This window comes from Mustela nigripes, chromosome 2 (genome assembly GCF_022355385.1).
Source record: "Mustela nigripes isolate SB6536 chromosome 2, MUSNIG.SB6536, whole genome shotgun sequence".
Taxonomy (NCBI): Eukaryota; Metazoa; Chordata; class Mammalia; order Carnivora; family Mustelidae; genus Mustela; species Mustela nigripes.
In genome coordinates, this window is record NC_081558.1 from 97053780 (window position 1) to 97075931 (window position 22152).

Genomic DNA, 22152 nt, shown 5'->3' on the forward strand with positions numbered 1-22152 from the left:
CCAGCAAACTCCAAAGTCTTGAAAGCGAAGCATGAAAAACTACCCAAAGATTCTCAATAAAAAAATTTAAAAAGCATCCAGGGAAAGTTAGTTATATTATCTTGGAGGAGCAAGAAAAATGATGGTGTACTTCTCAATAGAAATAATACAAACCAGAAGTTAGTGGAAATATATATTTAAAGTGCAGAAGGAGAAGGACTGTAAATCTAAAAATCTACATCACATAAAATTATCTTTCAAAAGTGAGGATAAAATAAAGAAATATAGGGACATGGGAATGCTGGAATAAATCACTGTCAGTAGAACTGCATTATAAGAAACCTTAAAGGAAGTACTCTGGAGGAAGTACTTCAAGATTCCTTGAATTACTCCAAGAAACAAAAAGTGCCAGAAATGGTAAAAAGTGGACAGGTAGAAAAGACACTTTTTTAATTTCTTGATTTCTTTGAAAGATAATAGACTTTTAGAAGCAAAAGTAATAACTATGGCAGAGTTTATAAGTCATAGAAATTAAATCTATTATATAAGAGGGGAAATGGAAAAAACTTTACAGATGAAGTGGTGTAAGATTATTTGAAGACAGTATGTGATGGAATACATATATACATATTGTATATTCTGAAATATTTAAGATAGTTAATAAGACAATAGAGGAAATAAAAAGAACAATAAAAGTAGTCACTTAAAGCTTTAAAAAATAAAGAACAGATAAATAAATAAAATACAAATAACAAGACAGTAGAATTAAATCAACTGTATGCCAATGATTACTTTAGATGTCAATGGACTAAACACTACATCTAAATGACAGAAATTTTTGGATTTAATCCATATACATTAAATTTCAATGAACTTAAAAAATTTTAAAAAGCAGTATAAAATATTGTCATGTTAAATACAATTTTATTGTTTAGGTAGGAATAAATTGATGAATGAACAGATAAACAAAATAAGATATATACATACAATCAAATATTATTCAGCCTTAAATAGAACGGAAATTCTTTTTTTAAAACATTTTATTTATTTTTTTGACAGAAGGAGAGAGAGATCACAAGTGGGCAGAGAGGCAGGCACAGAGAGAGGGGGAAGCAGGCTCTGCACTGAGCAGAGAGCCTGATGCAGGCCTCAGTCCCACAACCCTGAGATCATGACCTGAGCCGAAGGTAGAGGCTTAACCCACTGAGCCACCCAGGCACCCAAAAAGAACAGAAATTCTGATCTGACAAATACTATAACACGAATGAATCTTGAAGACATGATGCTAAGAGAAATAAACCAGACACAAAAAAAGACAAATACTGTATAATCCACTTATAGGAGATACCTCAAGTAGTCAAATTCACAGAGACAGTAGAATGGTAGCTGCCAGGGACTGGGAACTGACAGTATGGGGGGAGAGTTACTGTTCAATAGATAGAGAGTTTCAGTTATGGAAGATGAAAAAGTTCTGGGGATGGATGGTGATGATGGATGCACAAACCACCATGATGGGTACTTAATGCCAAGAACTGAACACTTAAAAATGGTTATAATGATATAGTGCTGATAGCTCACACTTAAAAAGCAAAACGGAAAATTACCAACCAGGTGACACTGTCATGGACCTAAATTCCTCCTTAGAATATTTTATGACAGAAATAAAACCAATTCAGATGGTTAACTGCACTCACCCAGACCTGCCAACTGGCAGAAGATAAAGGACCGAATTTGTATACAAATAGTAGGGATGATTTGGAAGTTAGATCTTGACTTCCAAATGTCTCATGACTAGAGTTTATTGAGTTCATCCTTTCATGAAAGGCCTGTGACTAGAGTACTAAAGAGGTCAGGCAAGAGAAGGACAGCCTTGGGGGTTACCCCTGCAATAGGAAACAGTGGTGTGCAGAGGAGAGAAGCAAAATAGCAAAGCACATCAGAGAAACAAGAAAATTGTGCCCTTAGAGATCTAGGGAGAACAGAAATTGAGGTAAGTGAGGGTTAATTAACATTTTGTATAAAATGCTGTACAGAAGAGTCTGTACAAGGGTCTGTCAAAGAGTACAAGGATTAATGAAATCTGCTGGACTTTGCAAAAAAGTTTACAATCACCTTGGAAAACATTCAGTAGACTGTTGTTGACAAGCATACACCACAGGAGTTTTCCACACAGCAGATCATGAAGACAATGACTGACTGACAACTTGGCTACACAAAGGGAAAAACAGGCTACACCAAAGAGAGGAAAGATGGAGGGACCAATGCATATTTCTGAGTCTTATTCATAATGCAGGCTTTATCAGTGCTTTGAAAACCATTTCCATAGCAATGAGAAGCTCAAAAAACCATCTACTACCTTACCTGGAAAAGGCACAAAAGCATGCCGCATGCTTACTGAAAATGGCATTCCTCTGTCTGGGGCTCTCTCCTCCATCTGTGCCTGGTATCTAGAGTTCAGGCCACGGCTCTTTTTATCTCTTCCTCTGTCAGGCAAACAATATCAGCAGCTAGACATGAAGCAGTCTCAAATATATGAGAAAGTTCTCATTTTTCAGTGAAGTCAACAGTTTCATCTAGGAAACTTAAAAACTTTATCATTTGAAACTCACTTTAAAGATTTATTTATTTATTTATTTATTTGACAGACAGAGATCACTAGGAGGCAGAGAGAGAGAGGGAGAAGCAGGCTCCCCGCTGAGAAAGCCTGATACGGGGCTCGATCCTAGGACCCCAGGATCATGACCTGAGCCAAAGACAGAGGCTTTAACCCACTGAGCCACCCAGTGCCCCTGAAACTCACTTTAAAGCTTAACATAGATACTAGATTTTCTTTTTTAGCAAACATTAATTTAAACACGAAATAATGTATTTCTGTAACAGCTTTTGCCACAAAGTGCTTCTGAAAAAATTATTGACATTTAGTTCAAATCAACAAATCTTTTTGGCCATATCTAACATAAATTATCTATGCTTTTCCTTCCCATCATGTGAATTTAGGGAGGGTGGAAGGGGGGAGAGGTTCTTGACATAGTTAAACTCTTCTCTGTAGCATGCTGATTATTTAATTAGTGGTCCAGGTTTTCAGTCTTTCACCATCAACTAGCTTCTTTATAGGCAGACTCGGGATTTTAAATGGATAGTACCTAGAAATGTGTATGCCCAAAACAGAAAATTAAACTAACTTCATTATTTTATCCACTAGCCTTGTTTTGAACCTTTCATATTCACAGAAATATATTAACACAAATACAGAGAAACTGCATCTACCTGTTCATGGGAAGTAGGGCTTGGGAAGGTGGGCTCTCTCCTACTAGTGTTGGCATTTTGATCTCAAAATCTCTTGGCACATTCTGAATATTTGGTTCTGTAAAGGTTATTCGTCCTAAAATCAAGAGAGTGAAGACAGAAAATTGAGAGGTTTGAGGGGATCTGACATTTATTTTCACAGTAATTGCATTTCTGAATTACGCATTTTCACCCTGCTAAACTAAAATAAATTTATAATTAAATATTTTCCATTATGTTCATGCATCTAACAATGATAAAATAAGTACAAGACCAATCCCAATGTAAGTGAATATATGCATCAACTACAATAAAATGTTTTACATTAACCTAGCTCTCTAGAAAATAAGCCCATGATAAGAAGTAATTTGATAGTTTGAACTAGTTCTGTGCTAAAATGAATACCAGCTGTCAGCACTATATGAATGTTAGCAGGGGTATTAATGAGTAAAGACTAATCAAATGGATCCTAGGAAAAATGACTGTCAGAACCTTCAAAACTCAGGAATGCACAAGACACAGAGGATATGAAGCAAAAGAGCAACTGGCTGCTGGAAAGGGATAATCCGGTGCCCAAGAAGCCAGCTAATCTGTAGAAGATGGAGTAGTGAGAAGTAATGACTAGAACATCACTTGCCAGACATCACCTGGCCACCTTCCTTCATGACCATCCTCACTCAGCAAGAGAACCAGTGGTAGCACTGACAAAGCTAGAGACTAGAATCAAGAGATTAATGAACTTTCTAGGAAAGAAAAAGCTGTATGTTTTAATGCTTATAGCCTTTATTTCTCCCCAAATATTTTATAGTTTTTGTTTATTTATTGGTTGAATTTTTCTGAAACACATAAGCAGTATTCAAAGAGTCTGGGTAATTGATTCTGTTATTGTAGTTTTACAAAACATATATAGCAAAATCTTCTGTTTTATGATATGCTCTTCATTTTAATGGCTCTCTACCAGCTAATATATATAATTTCCGCTTCTTTTGATGAGTCAGACATTTTAGGTACCTCAGATATTCTTTTTCTGAACAAACCCCTGATATATGTCCTTGTTATTTAGCTTTTAAGAAAAATTACTGCTCAATGAATGGTAGGTATTAATATACTTATTGCCATTAAATGCCCTCTTCAATGTTATAAAACTAGCCAACAGCAGAAGGCATTCAAGTCTCTTGCTGACTCAGCACACTGTCTTGTTTTCTATAATAATATTTAATATTCAGGTCCATTTTTTGAATTAATGAGACTAACACTAGCAGACAAATAAGATGACAAATAAAATTATAAAATATGAATGTAGCATCATGGAGATGAATTCTAATAATGAAATGGCTATGCTTTGCTTAGGTAAGCTTGTATTTCCAAAATATTCTTTAAATGTAGGCATAGTATGGTGAAAAACAATCAGAAAAAAAGGAAATTATTACTTTCTCTCTACTTTATTAGCAACAGATAAATGCAACACCTTTAGAAACTCTGGGCTTTACAGACCTGTACCCCTGGGGCTAATAATACATTTTACGTTAATAAAAAAATGAAAAATTATTTTAAAAAAAAGGAACTCTGGGCTGGTTTTGGTTTTTCACCAAGGATATTTTTTACATAAGTTTACATCATTAGCATATATTTCAAAATGAAATTTAAACACCAACAGGGCAAGAAATGGCTATGGTGATCTAAGAGTTTAGCTAAATACGGAAGAAGGGAAAGAATTTGTTTAGAACAGGGAATAAACAGCACAGAAAGAAGCAACCCCTCCTGGTGCTTCCTTCCATAATAATAGCAACAGCTGGTAAGGAGCCCACACAAAGTGCTCTGCTCTATTCTAAACACTTGAAATGTATTAGCCTATTTAATCCTCAGCATGTCCTGGTGAAGTGAGACTATTATTATTGTGTTTTACACAGGAGGACACTCAGGCACAAAGCTACCTTGAATAAAGATTCAAACCTTGTAAAAGTCAGATATCAAAGCCCACATTCTATACCACCAAACTGTCTCTCCAATGAGAATTAATGCTGTCCTTTCTTCTAATGCACATTGCATTTGGCAGATACTTAGCTTTGCACTGCCTAGCACAAGAATGTTTTCTTCCTTACTAGGTTAGGTTACTCATACCCATCCCAAAAGTGCTATGAGATACCCCAAAGATTCTACAGCTGTTTTCTGGTTAAGTAAAATAAGACATTCATCTATTACACAGATGCCCTCCAGCATTACCTAGATTCATCAGAGAGACTCTTGGGAGGTTCAGGAGAGGGCTTGGACTGAAATTAGATGACTGACTCAAATAAATATTAATCTGAAGCACAGTCTCAGACATTCTAGTTACTCTATACAGTACTTGAAAGCTGAAACTCTATCTTACTAAATCTCATCTCTACAAATAGTATCCATCTATATTCTGGATGTAGGACGTGTTTCATAAATGTTTATGGAACTTCACAGAGTCCAATGATCAACACTTGAATTCTTTGCTCACCAAAGCAAATATTATATAAGAAAAGTTTTCTTTCAAAATCGAATATTATCCATATTTAAGATTTCTCATTACCTGTAGCAGTGTGTGACTGTGATACAGGATAGATTCTTTCCATTCCAAGAAAAGGATTTAGACGCTTTTCCCGCTGCAGAGGAAAGACCACTTTGGTAATCGCATTTGTGATTCTTCTCCACTCTAATATCAAGCCTGGTAAAGGATGTAATTCCTTTAATTTATTTAAAACATCCTGCCAAAGAAATATAATGAAGTAAGATCAGATTCTTGTCCAAATTCCATAGCAAACTAGACTCTCTCTTAGGTAAATAATATAATCTCAAAACTAAATTTGTTAACTCCTATATCTACAACTCAAAATTACTGTTTGGGTTTTTGCATCACCATAATGATAAAACTATAGTAACTATAGATGGTAAAATGCAAACATGTTAATGCCAAATAATATCAACTTAGATCTACCTTAAAAAAAAAATCAATGTCAACTTAGCAAGGTACTGTAATTGCCCAGTCTCACACCACCCAAGAATCTGTATCGTCTTTCCTTTGTCTATATTTTCTTCCTCTATTCTCATGTGATTGGAAGTTTCTCATTTTTTTCCCTTTTGCCCTAATACTGTGATCATTTCCATATCAAGGAAGTCAGAAGACATTCCTCTCTAAAACTAAACTTTCTATGCTACAGAGTTTGGGTAAACTGAAGAAACAGGAACTTGTGAGGTTAGAGGGGTAGATAAAACAAAAAGTTCTGTTACAGAATGAAACTGTGGAAACTTCCCTAGGTCAGGTAAGTCATAGTTAATGACAGTGGGGTCAAAATGGCAACTTGGACTGCTCTTTCCTTGACTGTTATGGTGATACTTTCTACCCTAGTTATTTCTGAAAATTCATTCAGTAAAAATATAACAATAAGCACTTTCTCTCTTCTCTCCTAAGCATACAGTTTCCATGGATTGTAATTTACACTTTCACTTTGAAATTAGTAGATTAGATTCTTAAACTCATGTTAACTTTTGCCCTATAATTTTGCCCTATAACTGAAAAAAATATATAAATTTTGCCCTATAATTGAAAAAACATATTTATTTGTAATGGCTTTTTTTTCTTTTTAAATTCTTTCACATCTTTGTTCATGTTCCTATACTATTCAAATTATATTATACTTGAAGTCCAAGAATAGCAGATGTCAATAACTAAATAGTGACTAAGGGTCTGAGTTCATACACCATTATAACACTTTAATGATAGGAAGGACACAACTGCTAAATCAGATTTGGGTCCAGATTTTCCATGATGGAATGTCTCTGCAGTTTTGCAGAAAGCCAAAACACAAACTAATTTGTTTTTATCTGGATACATTCAAATGATGAGCTATCATTTGAATGGGTCTTGACTTCATCTTCATTCTAAAGTCTGGGTCTTGACTTCATCTTCATTCTAAAAGTAAGTCAAAATGCTAAATGCTAAAAGTAAATAAAATTCTGCCCTGCAACTGTCCCAAAGAGCACCTTACTAGTGCTGAACTGTTTTCCCAGCTTTAGCTTGCGTCCATTGTCATTCCCCCTTCTGGTAGAACCCAGAGTTTTCTTGCTGCTTTGATTTTTTATTTCTCCATTTGGTGGCAACTTCAATTCCAAAAATAAAACCTGCAAGAAATTAATGCTTCTTTAGTCAAGAATCAAATCACAAGCATTGTCATTCACAAAACATTTTAAAAAGTCATTTGAGAAGATCCATACAATTCAACATGGGTTGGGAGAACTTTTTATAAATTACCACATTTAATAAATAATGACAATGAAAATTTGTATGTCAAGTAGGCAATCTATAACCTAATTTAGGCACAATAAGATTAATATTGATTAGAGGCTTTTAAACAGTAAAGAACACAGAAATGTATACACTGTATCCCCCCATATGGAGGGAATGAAGACCAGGCCTCTGGGGCGGATGCCTGAAGACCCAACCAAGGGTTAGGGTTAGGGCCTAAGGGTATGGCAGACCTGCTCTTTGGGTTCTGGGGTGAGCTACTGGGGTGGGGGGAGGGATGCTGAGTTGAGGGCAGGGCTCAGGCTGAGTTTTATTTATCACTGAACAAGTGATAAATAAGCTACTGACCTTGAGACTTTAGGTTTCTCTGAAGACTGTGAACTCTCCTAAATACTCAACATGGTTGCTTAGTCATTTAAGCCTCAGTGAGGGCCAACATGGGAGACTTTGTTGCTATTATATGATCACAAAAATCAGAGAACATGGAGGTAGAAAGGGATCAAAAAAGCCATTTGCTTCCACCACAGTAAGACTAGACCCTATGAAACCCTGGACACAAAAAGTCAGGGGAAAGTGGCCAACCCAATGTAGAGATCAATAATGACAGCTAGGGGAGCTAATAAGTACCTACTGAAGAAACTAAGCCTACACAGGACATCCAGGATCCAGGTACTGGAGCAGAAGGAATATTCCATGTACACCTAAAATCACTAGCTCAATTTACAGGGTTTAAAACTCAGGCAATTCAGAATACTATCTACTACTTCCATTCATTCATTCATATGCCTTGAGTGGGCTTTAGTGAACCTTGGATTATTTTCCCACTTAGTAATCCTAAAAATTAAGAACATTTGCATTATATAAGAATCTTTATTGGCCACAAGTTGGATAAGGGATAGAAGGAAAGATAGGTCTGTGTTATCTGTATCTGTATTTGTTATTCTCTAGAATAGCAGTGATGGTATAAACAAAGATCTGGTTCTAATTTTAAGTAGTAGGAATAACTGGAGTCTTAGGTATGAATGATACTGAGGCTTGCTAGTGATGTTAGTAACTATTTTTCCTCAAAATTGTGTTATATGGGGCTGCATGTGTAGGGATCAGGGTTGTGTGGTAATGCAAATTTTGAACTGCATGGGGCATACTTATACATTAAAATATTGTTCATTGTTTATCTGAAATTCAAATTCAGCTGAATGTGCTGTATTTTATCAGGCAACTCTAGTACAGATATCAAAGAGTATATAAATGTCAGGAAAGGAAAGAGAATCAAATAATTCAATAGGAAATCGAAACATTATTTTTAAAGTTATAATAAATCAACAATCCAGGAAGAGAGACCTACCATAATTAGGACAACTCAAAGGTCTCACCTTAATATTTATAAGCTGTTTATCTTAGATTTCTGTTTTTGGTGAAACCTTCAGAATTAATTGTGAAAACTTCATATAAATTACCTCTCCAGGTCTCAATGAATACATCTGTGAAATGAGGGGGTTGAACTGGATGAGGGTAAGAGGCACTAATGTTTACTGAGCACCCACTATGTGTCAGCCATCATGCTTGGAGCTTTAACATGTGTCATCTCATGTCATATGTACAAAAATTCTGCGACATTTCTGAAAAGTTTACACCAGTTGGAGAAACTTGCTTCAAGTTACATGGCCATAATGAATGTAGAAAAATTAAGAATTAGAACCCATAGTCCTCTAACTCAAATGTCATTTTTCTTTTTCTCTAATTCATGCTTCCATCTAGACCAGAGATTGGCAAAGTTTTCCCCAAAAGGGCCAGATAACAGATATTTTCAGCTTTGCAGGTTTTACTGTCTGTCACAACTTCTCAGCTTTGCCACTACAGACCAAAAAGAGCCATAGACAGTAAGTAAATGAATAAGTGTGGTTATGCTCCAATGAATTTTATTTACAAAAAAGGTGGCAGAACAAATCTGGCCCACATGCTATAGTCTGCCAATCCCCACTCTAGGCCAGGACCATCCAAAATAACTTTCTGCAATAATGAAATTGTTCTATATTTGCACTCTCCATTATGGTAGCCACTTATCACATGTGGTTATTGAACATTTAAAATGTGGCTAACATAACTAAGGAACTGAACTGATATATTTAAATTAATTTTAATTAAGTTAAATTGATTTACTTTTAAAGATTTTATTTGTTTATTTTATTAGAGAGAGACAGAGCACAAACATGGGGAGCAGCAGAGTCAGGGGGAGAAACAGACACCCTGCCAAACAAGGAGCCTGATGTGGGGCTCATCCCAGGACCCTGGTATCATGACCTGAATCAAAGAGGCTTAACTGACTGCATCACCAGGTGTACCAATTAATTTAAATTTAAATAGCTATAAGTGGCTAGTGGTTCCTGTACTGGACAGCTCAACTCTAGATGATTTGAACTATCCTGCCCAGTTCAAAGATTCCCCTTAAAATTACCAAGGATTAACTAATCAATATGTGAAACTGTTAGATTACCTTAAATATAACTTCCATTTAAAATGAAGGCCTAAGAACAAGCCATTAACATCAAAGGCCTTTTATTCTGGCCCAGAGTTTGGTCTAGGCCTATGGCGTTAGTATCTGAATCACAAGGGGACGGATTCCTGCCTTTGTCCTAAGCCTACTTGTGCTGAAATCCAGAGATGCTCTGTTTTTCATAAGGTCCCTATGTAATTTTATGTGCATTCAATTAGGTATTGGTTGGGGAGCTCCAAGCTAAAGAACTCAAAAGAAAAAATTATACAAAACAAACAAAAAAACAGCACTACTGAATTCCATACAAATGTACCCTGTTATTTGGAAAAACAAAATTCCTCATTTTTTAAAAACATATAACATTGTGGCTTTATAAAAAGGGCATTTTTTATGAGTCTATGTAACATTTACTGAACATTTACTATGAGATGGGCATTATTCTAAGTGTTTTATATTCATCATTTATTCCTCACAACAATTCTATGAGGTATTCCTATCATAACCCAGTTTACTGATGTAGAAATTGAGATACAAAGAGTTGATGTATTGTTCCAGGTTACAGGGTTAATAAGTGGAGGGGATGGGATTCAAACCCACGAAGTCTAGCCTGAAAGTCTATGGTCTTCACAACATGCTACATTACTGAATTTCATCTACAATACACCTGAACTTCAAGGCTATCAAGTATAAGCACCCACCCTATATTTGTAACCCTTCCACAACAACCCAACCATCCTTTGTGGACTGTGGTGGGGAAAGGAAAGAATAGAACTCCAACCTCTGAAAATAAAAATAAGAATAAAGTGTGTCCAAATTTATGTTAAGTTTATAAAAATCTTATTTAGATTTTAAAACAATTCCCAAATTCCTTTTTCAGTAACAACTGAGCAAAATGTCTAATTTTATTGTCCAAAAAGGGATTTTAGGGTATGGAAGGGGTGAGAGTTCATGAAATTACTAACTTCATGGAGAAACAACTACACTGTTATGTAACAATCATTATGGATCATTTGTTCAACAAGTATTTACTTTACTTTTCCTCTGTTCTAGGCAAATCTCACGAAGCATACATTCTAGGAGACTTCTTTACTAACTTCTTATCTCGTAAACACAGATAGAACTTATAAATTAGAAGCTAGAATATTCTATCTCCAAAGCACTCTGATAACTAGTTTTTTTGAACTGTGCTCTTTGGTGTCTTCGGTGTTTACACAAACACATTTAGGAAATACACACACACACACACATAATTTTTAATTCTAAAATTCCCCATTCCCGTGATACAACCTCAGCTATGTCATCTGAACTGGTGAAGGAAAAACTGTGTCCAGCTAGTTGATAGGCCTGAGACTCGATTGCATCCAGCTTGGCTTGCATTACATGTTTCTGACTTTCACATTCTGCGGTACTGAAGCCAATTCCATTTAGTTCTAGCAAAGCCAAGCAGTACTGAGAGGGCATTTCCACTTTACAAAAAATACCTGGAAGAAAAAAGAAAACTAAAACATTAATTCACCAGTAAAGTGACTAGATCAACATCATCACCTAAACACAGATGGAATTTTTCTAGGCAAATTCAGAGATGCTACTCAAGTTATTCTTCATGATCCAGTCTCATGAGCAGCACTCTCAGGCCAACAAGGAAAGGCATAAAAGTATTTCCTACTTTTCTACTTCAGCACTAGACTACTACCCTTGTCTATATGGAGAGCAGAAAAACACAATCTTGTAACTAGTCTGGACTATGAGAGACTGCATTTCTCCCAAGATAATGTTTCTGCTTCTATTCTTCATAAGAGCATGAGTACCAAACTTATTTGCTAAACTGACTACAATGAGTTAACATCCTGAAATTATTTCCAATATTCCTGGTTCCATGGTATGCATGCTTACATAAAGAACTAAAAATGGAGGTTTTTTATTTCCCAATGCTCTTACCAAAGAATAAAGATTCCTGAACTAAGAAGCAGAGTATTTGTCTATCTGCTGACACTTCTCAAAAGAGTAGCCGTGCTTTTTAACCACAACACAATTAAGTTTGAATATTAAAAAATACAAATAAAACATTTCCAAATATTTGAAATTGAAAACCAATCTTCTAAATAACTTAGGAGTCAAAAGTGTCATAACAAAAAATGTTAATAAGTACTTAAGATAAAATGAAAACATTACAGGTCAAAATTTTTAAGATATTATGCAACTAGAGCTTTGAAGGAAATTTATAGCCTTTAATACCTCAATTAGAAAAGAAAAAAATGATTTGAAAACTAATATGCTTAGTGTCATATTTATGAATTTAGAAAAGGGGCTGCAAAATAAAGTCAGAACTAAAAATCAAAGGCAAAAGTTGATTCATTGGAAAGACTGAAAAACTGAATAAACTTCTAGTAAGATTAAACAATAAATATGGTGAAAGAAAAAGGCAATGTAACAGATAAAGCATAGATGTATTAAAAAATCAGCAATAGCTTAATGACAATAAATTTGAAAATCTAGATGAAATGGATTATTCTTAAAAATATAGTTTATGATAATAAAAATATATTATATTATAATAATATAATAAAAATAGAGTTTACCAAAACATAAAGATATAATTGAATAATCTTACACTTATTAAAGAAATCAAAGTATTAGCTAAAAATATTTCCACAAAGCAACAATTTATAGATAAATGGTACCAAAATTTCAAGGAACAAACACACCATTTCTACAATATATAAACTCCTCCTCCAAAAGAAAAAAAGAGATTATATCTATCAACTCATCCCATGAAACTAGAATAACTTTGTTACCAAAAACAAAGCACAAGAAAGAAAAATTACAGCCATTTTATAGCTGATAAATTGGCAAAGTTGAGACAATATTAATCAGCAAGATTTCTTTCACATTGTTGTTTAGAAAATAAAGGTATAGACTATTTTGGAAAACAATTTAGCATAATCTTATAAAGTTGAATATTTCTGTTCTTATGAATGGAAATTCATAAGAATTCCACACTCAAAAGAGCAATTCCACACTCAAAAGAAATTCTTGCCTACATGTACTAGGAAACTTGTATATGTGTAAGAATATGTATACAGAACTACTTGTTATAGCAAAACAAAAAAACAAAAACAAGATAAAACAAAAAAAGAAACAACCCAAATATTCATCAACAGGAAAAGGGACACATAAATTTTGGCACACTCACCCAGTGATATATGACACAGCAGTGAAAATGAATAAATTATAGATTCTTACAATAACATGCATGAATCTTACTAGGATGATACTGGGTAAGAAGAGCTAGTCCCAATGTGATATGTGTTTTATAAAGCTCAGAAACAAGCAAAACTAATAATACATAATAATATATTGTTTGGATATATTTTAACAAATGTATACACACACACACACATATGCTAAAATTTATTAGTATATATATGCTAAATTTTTTAAATTAAAAAATAAATAAAATTTAAAATAAAAAGGGAATGATAAACATAAAATTTGGGATGTGCAAGAAAGGAGGACCACAATAGGTAGACACAAATGTCTATTATTAAAAGTGGGAATTAACAGATATTACATATTTTAAAAAAATAAGACAATCAATGATGATAGTGTACATGAAAGAAAGATTATGACAAATACAAATCTGTATAGTTGAGATCCACTTTAAAAAAGACAGAAACCAACTCACTCCATCTCTAGAAAATCATCTATGTTCAAACCACTCTAGAAAGGACCTAACTGAGCCATGTAACGAGAACAGGATATTTGGTCCTAAGTCACATTGAGCAAAGTCACACTGTTATTAAAATTGAGTCACACCCAAACAAAAATCAGCTCAGAGTGGGAGAAGTCAGCTGCTAGAACATACCCACCCAACAGGCAAGAAATGAGAAAAGAAAAAGATGAAGATTCTAGAGATCCTTCAAGGACATCCTGAAATAATCATTTTCAAAAAAATTTGACAGTTGTTTACATTCTCTCTAAAAACTTTATCTCAATGTGCTTCTATTCTATGGACTCTGAATAAGAAAGACTCTGCAATGTACAAGAATGCATTTAATAACTCCTGGTCACTCACTTTTGATTATTTGCATTAAAAAAGGTGCTTTCAAGGCACACTGGAATTGTAAAAGTTAAAAATACCAAATCTAGATTGTTTCTTATACTTTTCTGGAAAGGAAAACCATAATTTCCTTTTCCTATAGATGAAAAATTGTCTTTAAGAGTGGAAAAGTTCCCTCCCAAAGATATTGAAAGCTTTTAATTTTGTTAATGGGCAACAAATGTTCATAAAAAGTTACAGACTAATCCATATCACCAGCACCAAATGTTAGATTCTTTTTTTTTTAATTATTTATTTCTTTTCAGCATAACAGTATTCCAAATGTTAGATTCTAAGGGCAAAGCTGACTGAGGGAAAGAGAGCTGTGTTCATTCAGCTTTATCACCCATGAATGTAGAAGCAGTCTTGTGGCATACGTACCATATACTCCAACTCCTTGGCCTGCCTACATTAGAGAAGCTGAGTTTGAAACATTTCGGTGTATGTTCAAGAGCTGCTAATTAACACCGCTTAAGCAAGTTTCCTATGAACAAACAAGTCAGTTTGATCTTTATATTATTCTACCCCAGTGATGCTGGGGAGAACATCACTAACAGCAGGGAGACCTTATACTAGTCGTAAAAAATCATCATCACCATATCATCATCATCTAACACAGTAATAAGCACCTAATCTGGCAAACACTGAATTAAGTTCTCTCTCATTTAATATTTATAACATTATAAGAAATAGATTTAAAGAGTGTCAGTAGCTTGCCCAAGGCCTCTCACTAATAAGTAATACAGCCCAGATTTAACCTGGTCTGTGAAAATTCATCAATCTGTTATTTCTAGTATTTATTAATCAGGCAATAAAATCACAGTTTAAATCTTCTCACAATGAAGTCAACTTTGTTCCACTTCATCATTTCTACCATAAGCATACGATATGCTCTCTGAAGTCAAGGTACTCACTCTGGGCCAAGAGACTGCACAATAAGCCCATGCTATTTATCATGACATAAAAATTCACATGAATATTCTTTGCTAAAGAAATAATGATTTATAGTTCTAAAAAGAAAATACGTCACTTTTTAGATTCCATAACAGATTAAGTTTTAAGTGTGAATAAAAATCGTTGGATAAAGTTCAAATATAAAATTAGCAATAAATGATAAAATGCCACGAATTTTCTTCATTACAATAGAGTCTGAGGTCTGCAAACTAGTGCCAAACCAGGGCCAGATGCCTGTTTATATAAATAAAGTTTTATCGGAACAGTTACTTTCATATTGCCTATGGCTGCTTTTGTGCTATTATGGCAGAGTTGAATATTTATGATTAAGACTGCCTGGGCCTCTACAGAAAGTTTGTTGACCCTGTCCTAGAAAACCCAAAAATAAAGTTTGCGTTAGAAGTGTGATAAAGAGTGATAAAGACCCGTGATCAAAAGTGGCTAAACACAGAACTGTCACCAGTCTGTAACAGCATGAAAATGTCAGCAAAGGTTGTTTTTACCTTGAAGGTTTTCCTTCTTCAACAAAGAATTGAGTTGATTCATAGCATTGAAGGTGAGAATGGACTCTACAGATGCTCTGTATCTCCCAGAATGCTCAGTGCTGACATTCAGCCCCAGACTCTGAATGCCTTGTCCAGTCTCTATCTCTTCCAGGAGGGGAAGCTCATGAGGAAGAAAACTGGAAACTATGCTGTGAAGAGTTGGCTCCTTAGAATCTGGATCTAGTAACCAGCACGCCACCTAAATGGGTTCAAAGACATTGGTACACACTTAAGTTAAAAGGGGAAAATGCGCATTTCTAATCTCACTCCTTTTCACTTAATACTAATTCAGTGGTCTTCCCAAGAGAGGAGAACAAAAGTGTAACTGTAAATTGTACAGGGACTCATTTTTGGTACGAGTGAGAGCAGTTTTTAAAAAAATAAAACTTATGACTTTTCCATTACAGCACTCTGGCTGATCTGGTTCTGAAATAGCCTTGAAATCCAAGTGCCTCTCAGAGATAATTAAAGCCATATTTCTGAAAATACATATGAAATCTTCTCCACAAAGGCTGATTTTGGCTAAGCTACTATAATAAAGATGGGCCTATATAAGTTTTAGGTTTTTAAAAGTTCTTTCAACATCATAAGAAGTGATACCATTAAAACTTTATACCCAAAATTTTAGAGAGCCTCTAGGCTTTGCCCTCAGGATGAGGGCCTGCCAACAGGGCCATCCAACAAACCATTTGACTGCTAATTTTAACTTTCCTGCCAGATTAGAAGACCTGTAGTTTCGTGTGTGCGTGTGCACATGACTTTTATTTCCTTTTCTTAAAATTTAAATTCAGTTAATTAACATACACTATATTATTAGTTTCAGAGGTAGAGTTCAGTGATTCATCAGTCTTATATATATAATACCAGTGCTCATTACATCACGTGACTTCCTTGATATCCATCACTCAGTTACCCTATTCCCAACTCCCCAGCAAGCCCCAGTTATTTCCTATGATTAAGAGTCTCTTATGGTTTATCTCCTGTAGTTTCTAACACTAGGTGATCTAGCAGATCAAAACTCAATTAGAATAAGGAAACTTAAGCCCTTTTCATAATTCTGGCAATTACATGACTCAATTACTTCTTCTGTACTTTAAGAATGTAGTTTGATACGGAAGAGTGATATTGTGAATTGTAATAAGAAATATAAATTTGGCCTTCATCCCCATTTCTATCACAGAACTTCTAAAACCTTGGAAACTTCCTAAACTGTGAGATAAAGGCATCTTTTGTCATGTTAATGAGGTGACTTTAGAAATGCCCCTAGGTTACCTAAGGATGGGAGTTGGCTACCAGAGGAACCAATCCTGTGATTGGAGGGTTGGAACTTTCAGCCTGACCCCTTGACCTGCTAGGAGGTGCCTGGATGTTGAATTATCACCTATGACCAATGATTTAATCAAACGTGCCTATGCAATGAAGATTCCATAAAATCCCCAAATGACAAGGATTGGAGAGCTTTGAGGCTGATGAACACAGAGGTGCTGGCAAGAGTAATATGCTTAGACTGAGCATGGAAGCTCCCCTCCATCTGATTAATTGAATCTGAAAGGGGAGGAGGTCACAAGAACCTCTCATTTATAGTCAGTCAGAAATAGAGGTAAGAACCTGGACTTAGAACTTACATCTGACATCCTTGTCAGATGTCCTTGGAGGGAGAGGGATCCTTGGAATATCTAGTCTATAGTCAGTTGGTCAGAAGCACAAGTGTTAACTTGGGCTTGCAGCTGGCCTCAAAATAGCAGGCACTACTGTGGCACTGACCCTTAACCTGTGGAATCTGATGCTATCACCAGGGCTGAATTGTAGGAAACCCAGCTAGTGTTTCCAGCATGTCTTGATGATATGGGAGAAACCCTACAAACACATCGGAATTGGTCTCAGAACTATTTTACTTGGTGTCAGAGAAGTGGGTCTTACTAGAAGGGTCTGGCTCTCAGAAACACATGGTTTATAAAGAGAAAGGATAAAAGGATGGGGGATGATGATGCTTTGATCTCTGGATGGCTACCTAGTGACACATATATGAAACTGTACCTACACTACAGTTACTAAGGGTAAAATTTACTAATGCAATTTAGAAATGGCAGACCTAACTCCTGAGGAGTTGGCTCACTGGATATATAAGTACATGAAAAGTAGTAAGCACACTAAGCATACAATCTCTTGGTTACTGTTATCTGCGGTAGCTAAATAAAAGTAAAGTGATAGGTCTGGGAATTATTGGTGAACAAAACTCTGATCTGAGTTGGTCTGAGCCTCAAGTCAACTGTTCAGGGGCAACATGAAACAACCCTAAGACCTCTGGTCACCAGTAAGGTAATCAACGTGGGAGTGAAATACCTAGAAACTATCAAAACCAGGAGGTATAGTATGATAGAGTTGTTTTATTTTGTGGATCAGTATCATCAACTCTGCATCAGTAATGCAGAGAACCACCAAAATGGATTATGAGAGTAATTTAGGAGTGTTTGGTTTGGGATGCTGCAGAATGGAAGAGCAGAGGGTTGATGTAGGACCCAGAGCTCACTATGGTACAATTCAAGTTGAGTGTATGTGATCCAGACACATGGGAGTTTATTCCTATGGGAACAGCTAGTCTGGTGTATTGGATAAAAACCATTATAAAGTCCGTTTACACTGAAAGGGGGACTGTCCCTCTTCTCTTATAAATGCCAACTGGAACACCCCAGATAAAACAGTTTATATTCTTCATATGCTTTACATGCTTCACAGTCCATATGGGACTGCTTTATAACTGAGATATTTACCTGCTGAAATCTAACCATTACTCAGGTCATAGTAAATGCTCTGGTTTAAGGTAGCCCATTTCACACAGGTACCCCATATAACCTTACTGTTGCAAAACTGAAGGACAGTTTGGAAAGCCTCAGGAAATTTGCCTTCTCAGCTTCCTCTCATAGGCTTTACAGATGGTAATAAAAACATTACGTTTATTGACAAGAGAATGGGAAAAGTCAGGGGGAGGTCAAGAAACTTCCCAACAAGGTGGAAGTTTTTAAAAGGTTAAGAAATAAGGTGAATGTGAAGCAAATATTGATAGGAGCAAGGGAAAGAGGAAACAGAAAGGAAAGAGTCTCAGGACTCACACCAGCAGGATGGAAAGTTTTAGATGGTTATTAAGAAATGTGATGAATAAAATGGGTATTGATGGATTAAAAAAAAAAGATTTTAATAAAGTATTACCAAAGGTTGGGTGGGTTAAAGCAACCCCCATTAAAGGGCCCCAAACAGGAGCACCTGGGTGGCTCAGTGGGTTAAGCCTCTGCCTTCAGCTCAGGTCATGATCTCAGGGTCCTGGGATCGAGCCCCACAGATTAATCAAGTTAAAGACTGATAAAAGAGCTGGGGTCCCTTGGCTCAACCCCTCCCTGGGAACCCAAAGCCTTTCAGAGAACAGTGGGTAAAACTATCAGGCGGTAGAAAAGAGAAGTTCCCAGGACTCCCTGGAGGGAGATCTAGGAACCTTGGTACTAAAACCCATTGATAAAGCCTTGACTTGGGCTACAGTAGAATAAGAGAATTGCAAAAATTTAATGGTTGATAGGATTATGTAAACTGGAATGTTTAAGCAGGTATTATATAAAGAAGTTGTAAATCCTTGGGGTGCATGGATAGCTTAAGTATCCATTTAAGTATCTGCCTTTGGCTCAGATCATAATCCTGGGGTCCTGGGATCAAGTCCTGGTTCCCTGCTCAGCAGGGAATCTGCTTCTCCCTCTCCTTTTGCCCCTCCCGACACTGGTCCTCAGGTGAGCACATGTGCCCTCTTTCACAAAAAAAATCTTCACAAAAAAAGAAAAAGAAGTCATATTGTCTTTAACTGAATATTTTATGGTAATGGTATTACATCTGCCTGGGGAACACTTCCTCAACCTATCTAGTTTTATAAAACCAAAACACATTGATGAAGTCCTAATGGAGGTTATAGTTAGAAATGTGAGAGTTGGCAGAATGAAAGAAAAGGTCTGTAGGAGAATTGATATGTTTGAACAGGCTTTAGATGAAGTGGTTGGGTCTTTACCTGATTGAATTTTAGGGATGGATATTATGTGTAACAGAGGAACATGTCCCATAATTAGTACTGTAAAACACAAAAGGCATGTTAAGTCCCACCCTTCAACCAATGTTAAATGCTCTGTGCAAACCAGTAAGTTTGCCTGAGCCCACACAGTGTGGAATGAAGCTTGAGTGTTGGTAGCGACATATTCTTTGTGCAATAGCCCTATCTGGAGACTGGGGCTAATGACAAGAGCTTGGGCGCATGTGTCAACAATGGCTACAGGGACTTTAAACAAGAGAATTTCCATTTAAGGGTATTTACGCCCTTGCTATCTGTTATTATTAATTAAAGTTATTCTTATGACTAATGGATATACCATGACCTTGAAACCTGAAATACCTACCCAACACAGGTAATATCTGAGAAATGCTCTAACGGAGTTGGCAATGCCCAGTAGAGTTCCATAATAAAATGGAAACATGTTATACAGGATCATGCTGCCTGGAGAACGCGAAAAAGAGATATTCAAGAGCAGGGAGCCTCTTTTCTCTTAGGCTTGACTCTGGCATTGTGTGAGGAGTTGCTGCTGGATTCTATTGTCACTGACAGTGCTCTATAAACAGCTCATGACTGACAAAAAGCTGCTAGGTTTGTGGATGGCAGTTCCAAAGTGAATGGACAATACCCTGTTTTGGAAAGTCATCATCCTATTCAAAGAAGATAGAAACAGATCATCTCGGTGTACTGAATTGCATGCTATTTTCCTAGCAGTGATGAAAGAATTGAACAGCTGGGAAAAGGCCCTATATTTGGGTTTCCACTGGCTCATGAATAATGCCTGATAGCATGGCCAAAATGTCAGTCAGGATGACAATGGCGACCTAGCCTGCTAAACGGATGCTCCTACAGAACACAGTCCTATGGAAATTTGAAGGGGTGCATTAAAGTAGGACACATTAATGCCCTTCACAAGAACTCCCTTCCAGGTTTGGAAGGTGACTAGAATTATCAAGCAGATGTCTCTGCATGCCCCTTTGAGATGGTTACCTGAGCCCATGAATGAAGGCCCATGAATGAGGGGAATGAGCACAGGGTTTGCTGTAGTAATGCAGAAATGGGCTGAATCTAGACATATTCCTCTTGTACCCTCTGAGGCACAGAAGGCTAAAACAAACTATTCTGTCAATGAGAGAGTCAGAGACTACAGATGGTTATTTGGCAGATTCCCCAGAAGGAAGGACAGGAATATAGCTGGTAGGTGATACTAATGCTAGTACCCTTGGAGAGGTACAAATGGGTCCAGATAGGAACAGACATTGACTCTGGACCATGCTTTGCTTTCCTGAGTATAGATACAAATGTTATGAGTGCTATAAAAGAACCAGAACAGAAGATACTGCACCAGTTTTGATGGTTGACCAACATTTCTTCAGACCAAAGAACACACTTGATAGCCCATAATGCTCAATGAGGGGCAAAGAGATATCCTCAGTACTAGTTTGATAGAGAATTGGAATGGGCAGCTAAAATGGAGGGAGATAAAGGAAGCAAGGCTGGTGTATAGGTAAGTCTTCATGAGTATGTGCTCCCATTCAACATGAACATGAGTGGGGCTAAAGGTGTGTCCCCACCGGATATAGTTCTCTGTTTGGATCTGGGAAAGTAAGGATGGGGAAGATGCTGGTATACACTCTTCTTCACATCACCTCAACTTTTTTCCTCTTAGCTGATGCATGGGTCACAGGCCCAGGACTACAAGTATAAGGGATGGAAATAGTGATTCCTAAGTAAGAAACTATAATCATGCCAGATGGGGTGAAGGCGCATCCTGACCCATCAGGCCCTTCAGAATTATAACACAAAGGTTAAAAGCACAGAAGGAAAAATAGTAGCTATGGGTAAAGAAATAAGTAAGTAGATTATATAATGAAGAAAATCCAATATTAACACCTCAAAAGAAGCTCTAAGCAAGAGATTATATTGTCTCTTAGCTCAATTATGTTAGATACCTGAAAAGGTGAAGCCATATATTGCTGACACCCCTCTTACTTTTGGAATCTGGCAAGATCAAATGGAAGCCTACAAACCTGAGATACATTTTCATATAATGATGATGGACTGGATAGTTAATAACTGAAATGGGGTTCTAGTAATGTGCCAACTTCTTTTAACTTTTACTACTGTTTTGCTATAATACTCACATTATAACAATCGTTTGAAGACCAGGGGTGGACTATGACATTGTGACTTATAAGAAATTTGTATTTGGTCCTCCTTCTCATTTCTAGCACAGAACTAAAATCCCTGAAATCTGCTAAAATGAGAGACACCCTCAAAAAAAAAAAAAAAAGACGAAGAAGAAAAGATGTCTTTTGTTATGTTAATTAGGTGGCTTTTGGAATGTCCCTAGGTCACCAAAGGATGGGGACTGTTGTTAGAAGAACCATCCCTGTGATTGGGGGGTTGGAAATTTTGGTCCCACACTCCTAGGATGGGGGAGGA

The 22152-nt window shown here is 36.3% G+C and overlaps 1 protein-coding gene across 1 annotated transcript in view; it reads right to left on the reverse strand.

The window, feature by feature from the left end:
• Positions 1–22152, reverse strand: part of POLQ (DNA polymerase theta) — a 130129-nt gene that overhangs the window by 21487 nt on the left and 86490 nt on the right. Inside the window, exons 19-24 of the mRNA XM_059391041.1 lie at positions 15585–15825; positions 11316–11509; positions 7273–7410; positions 5822–5996; positions 3247–3361; positions 2341–2462 (exon numbers count right to left, since the gene is read on the reverse strand). Of these exons, the coding sequence (XP_059247024.1) occupies positions 2341–2462; positions 3247–3361; positions 5822–5996; positions 7273–7410; positions 11316–11509; positions 15585–15825 (985 nt within the window). The remainder of the gene's footprint in view (positions 1–2340; positions 2463–3246; positions 3362–5821; positions 5997–7272; positions 7411–11315; positions 11510–15584; positions 15826–22152) is intronic.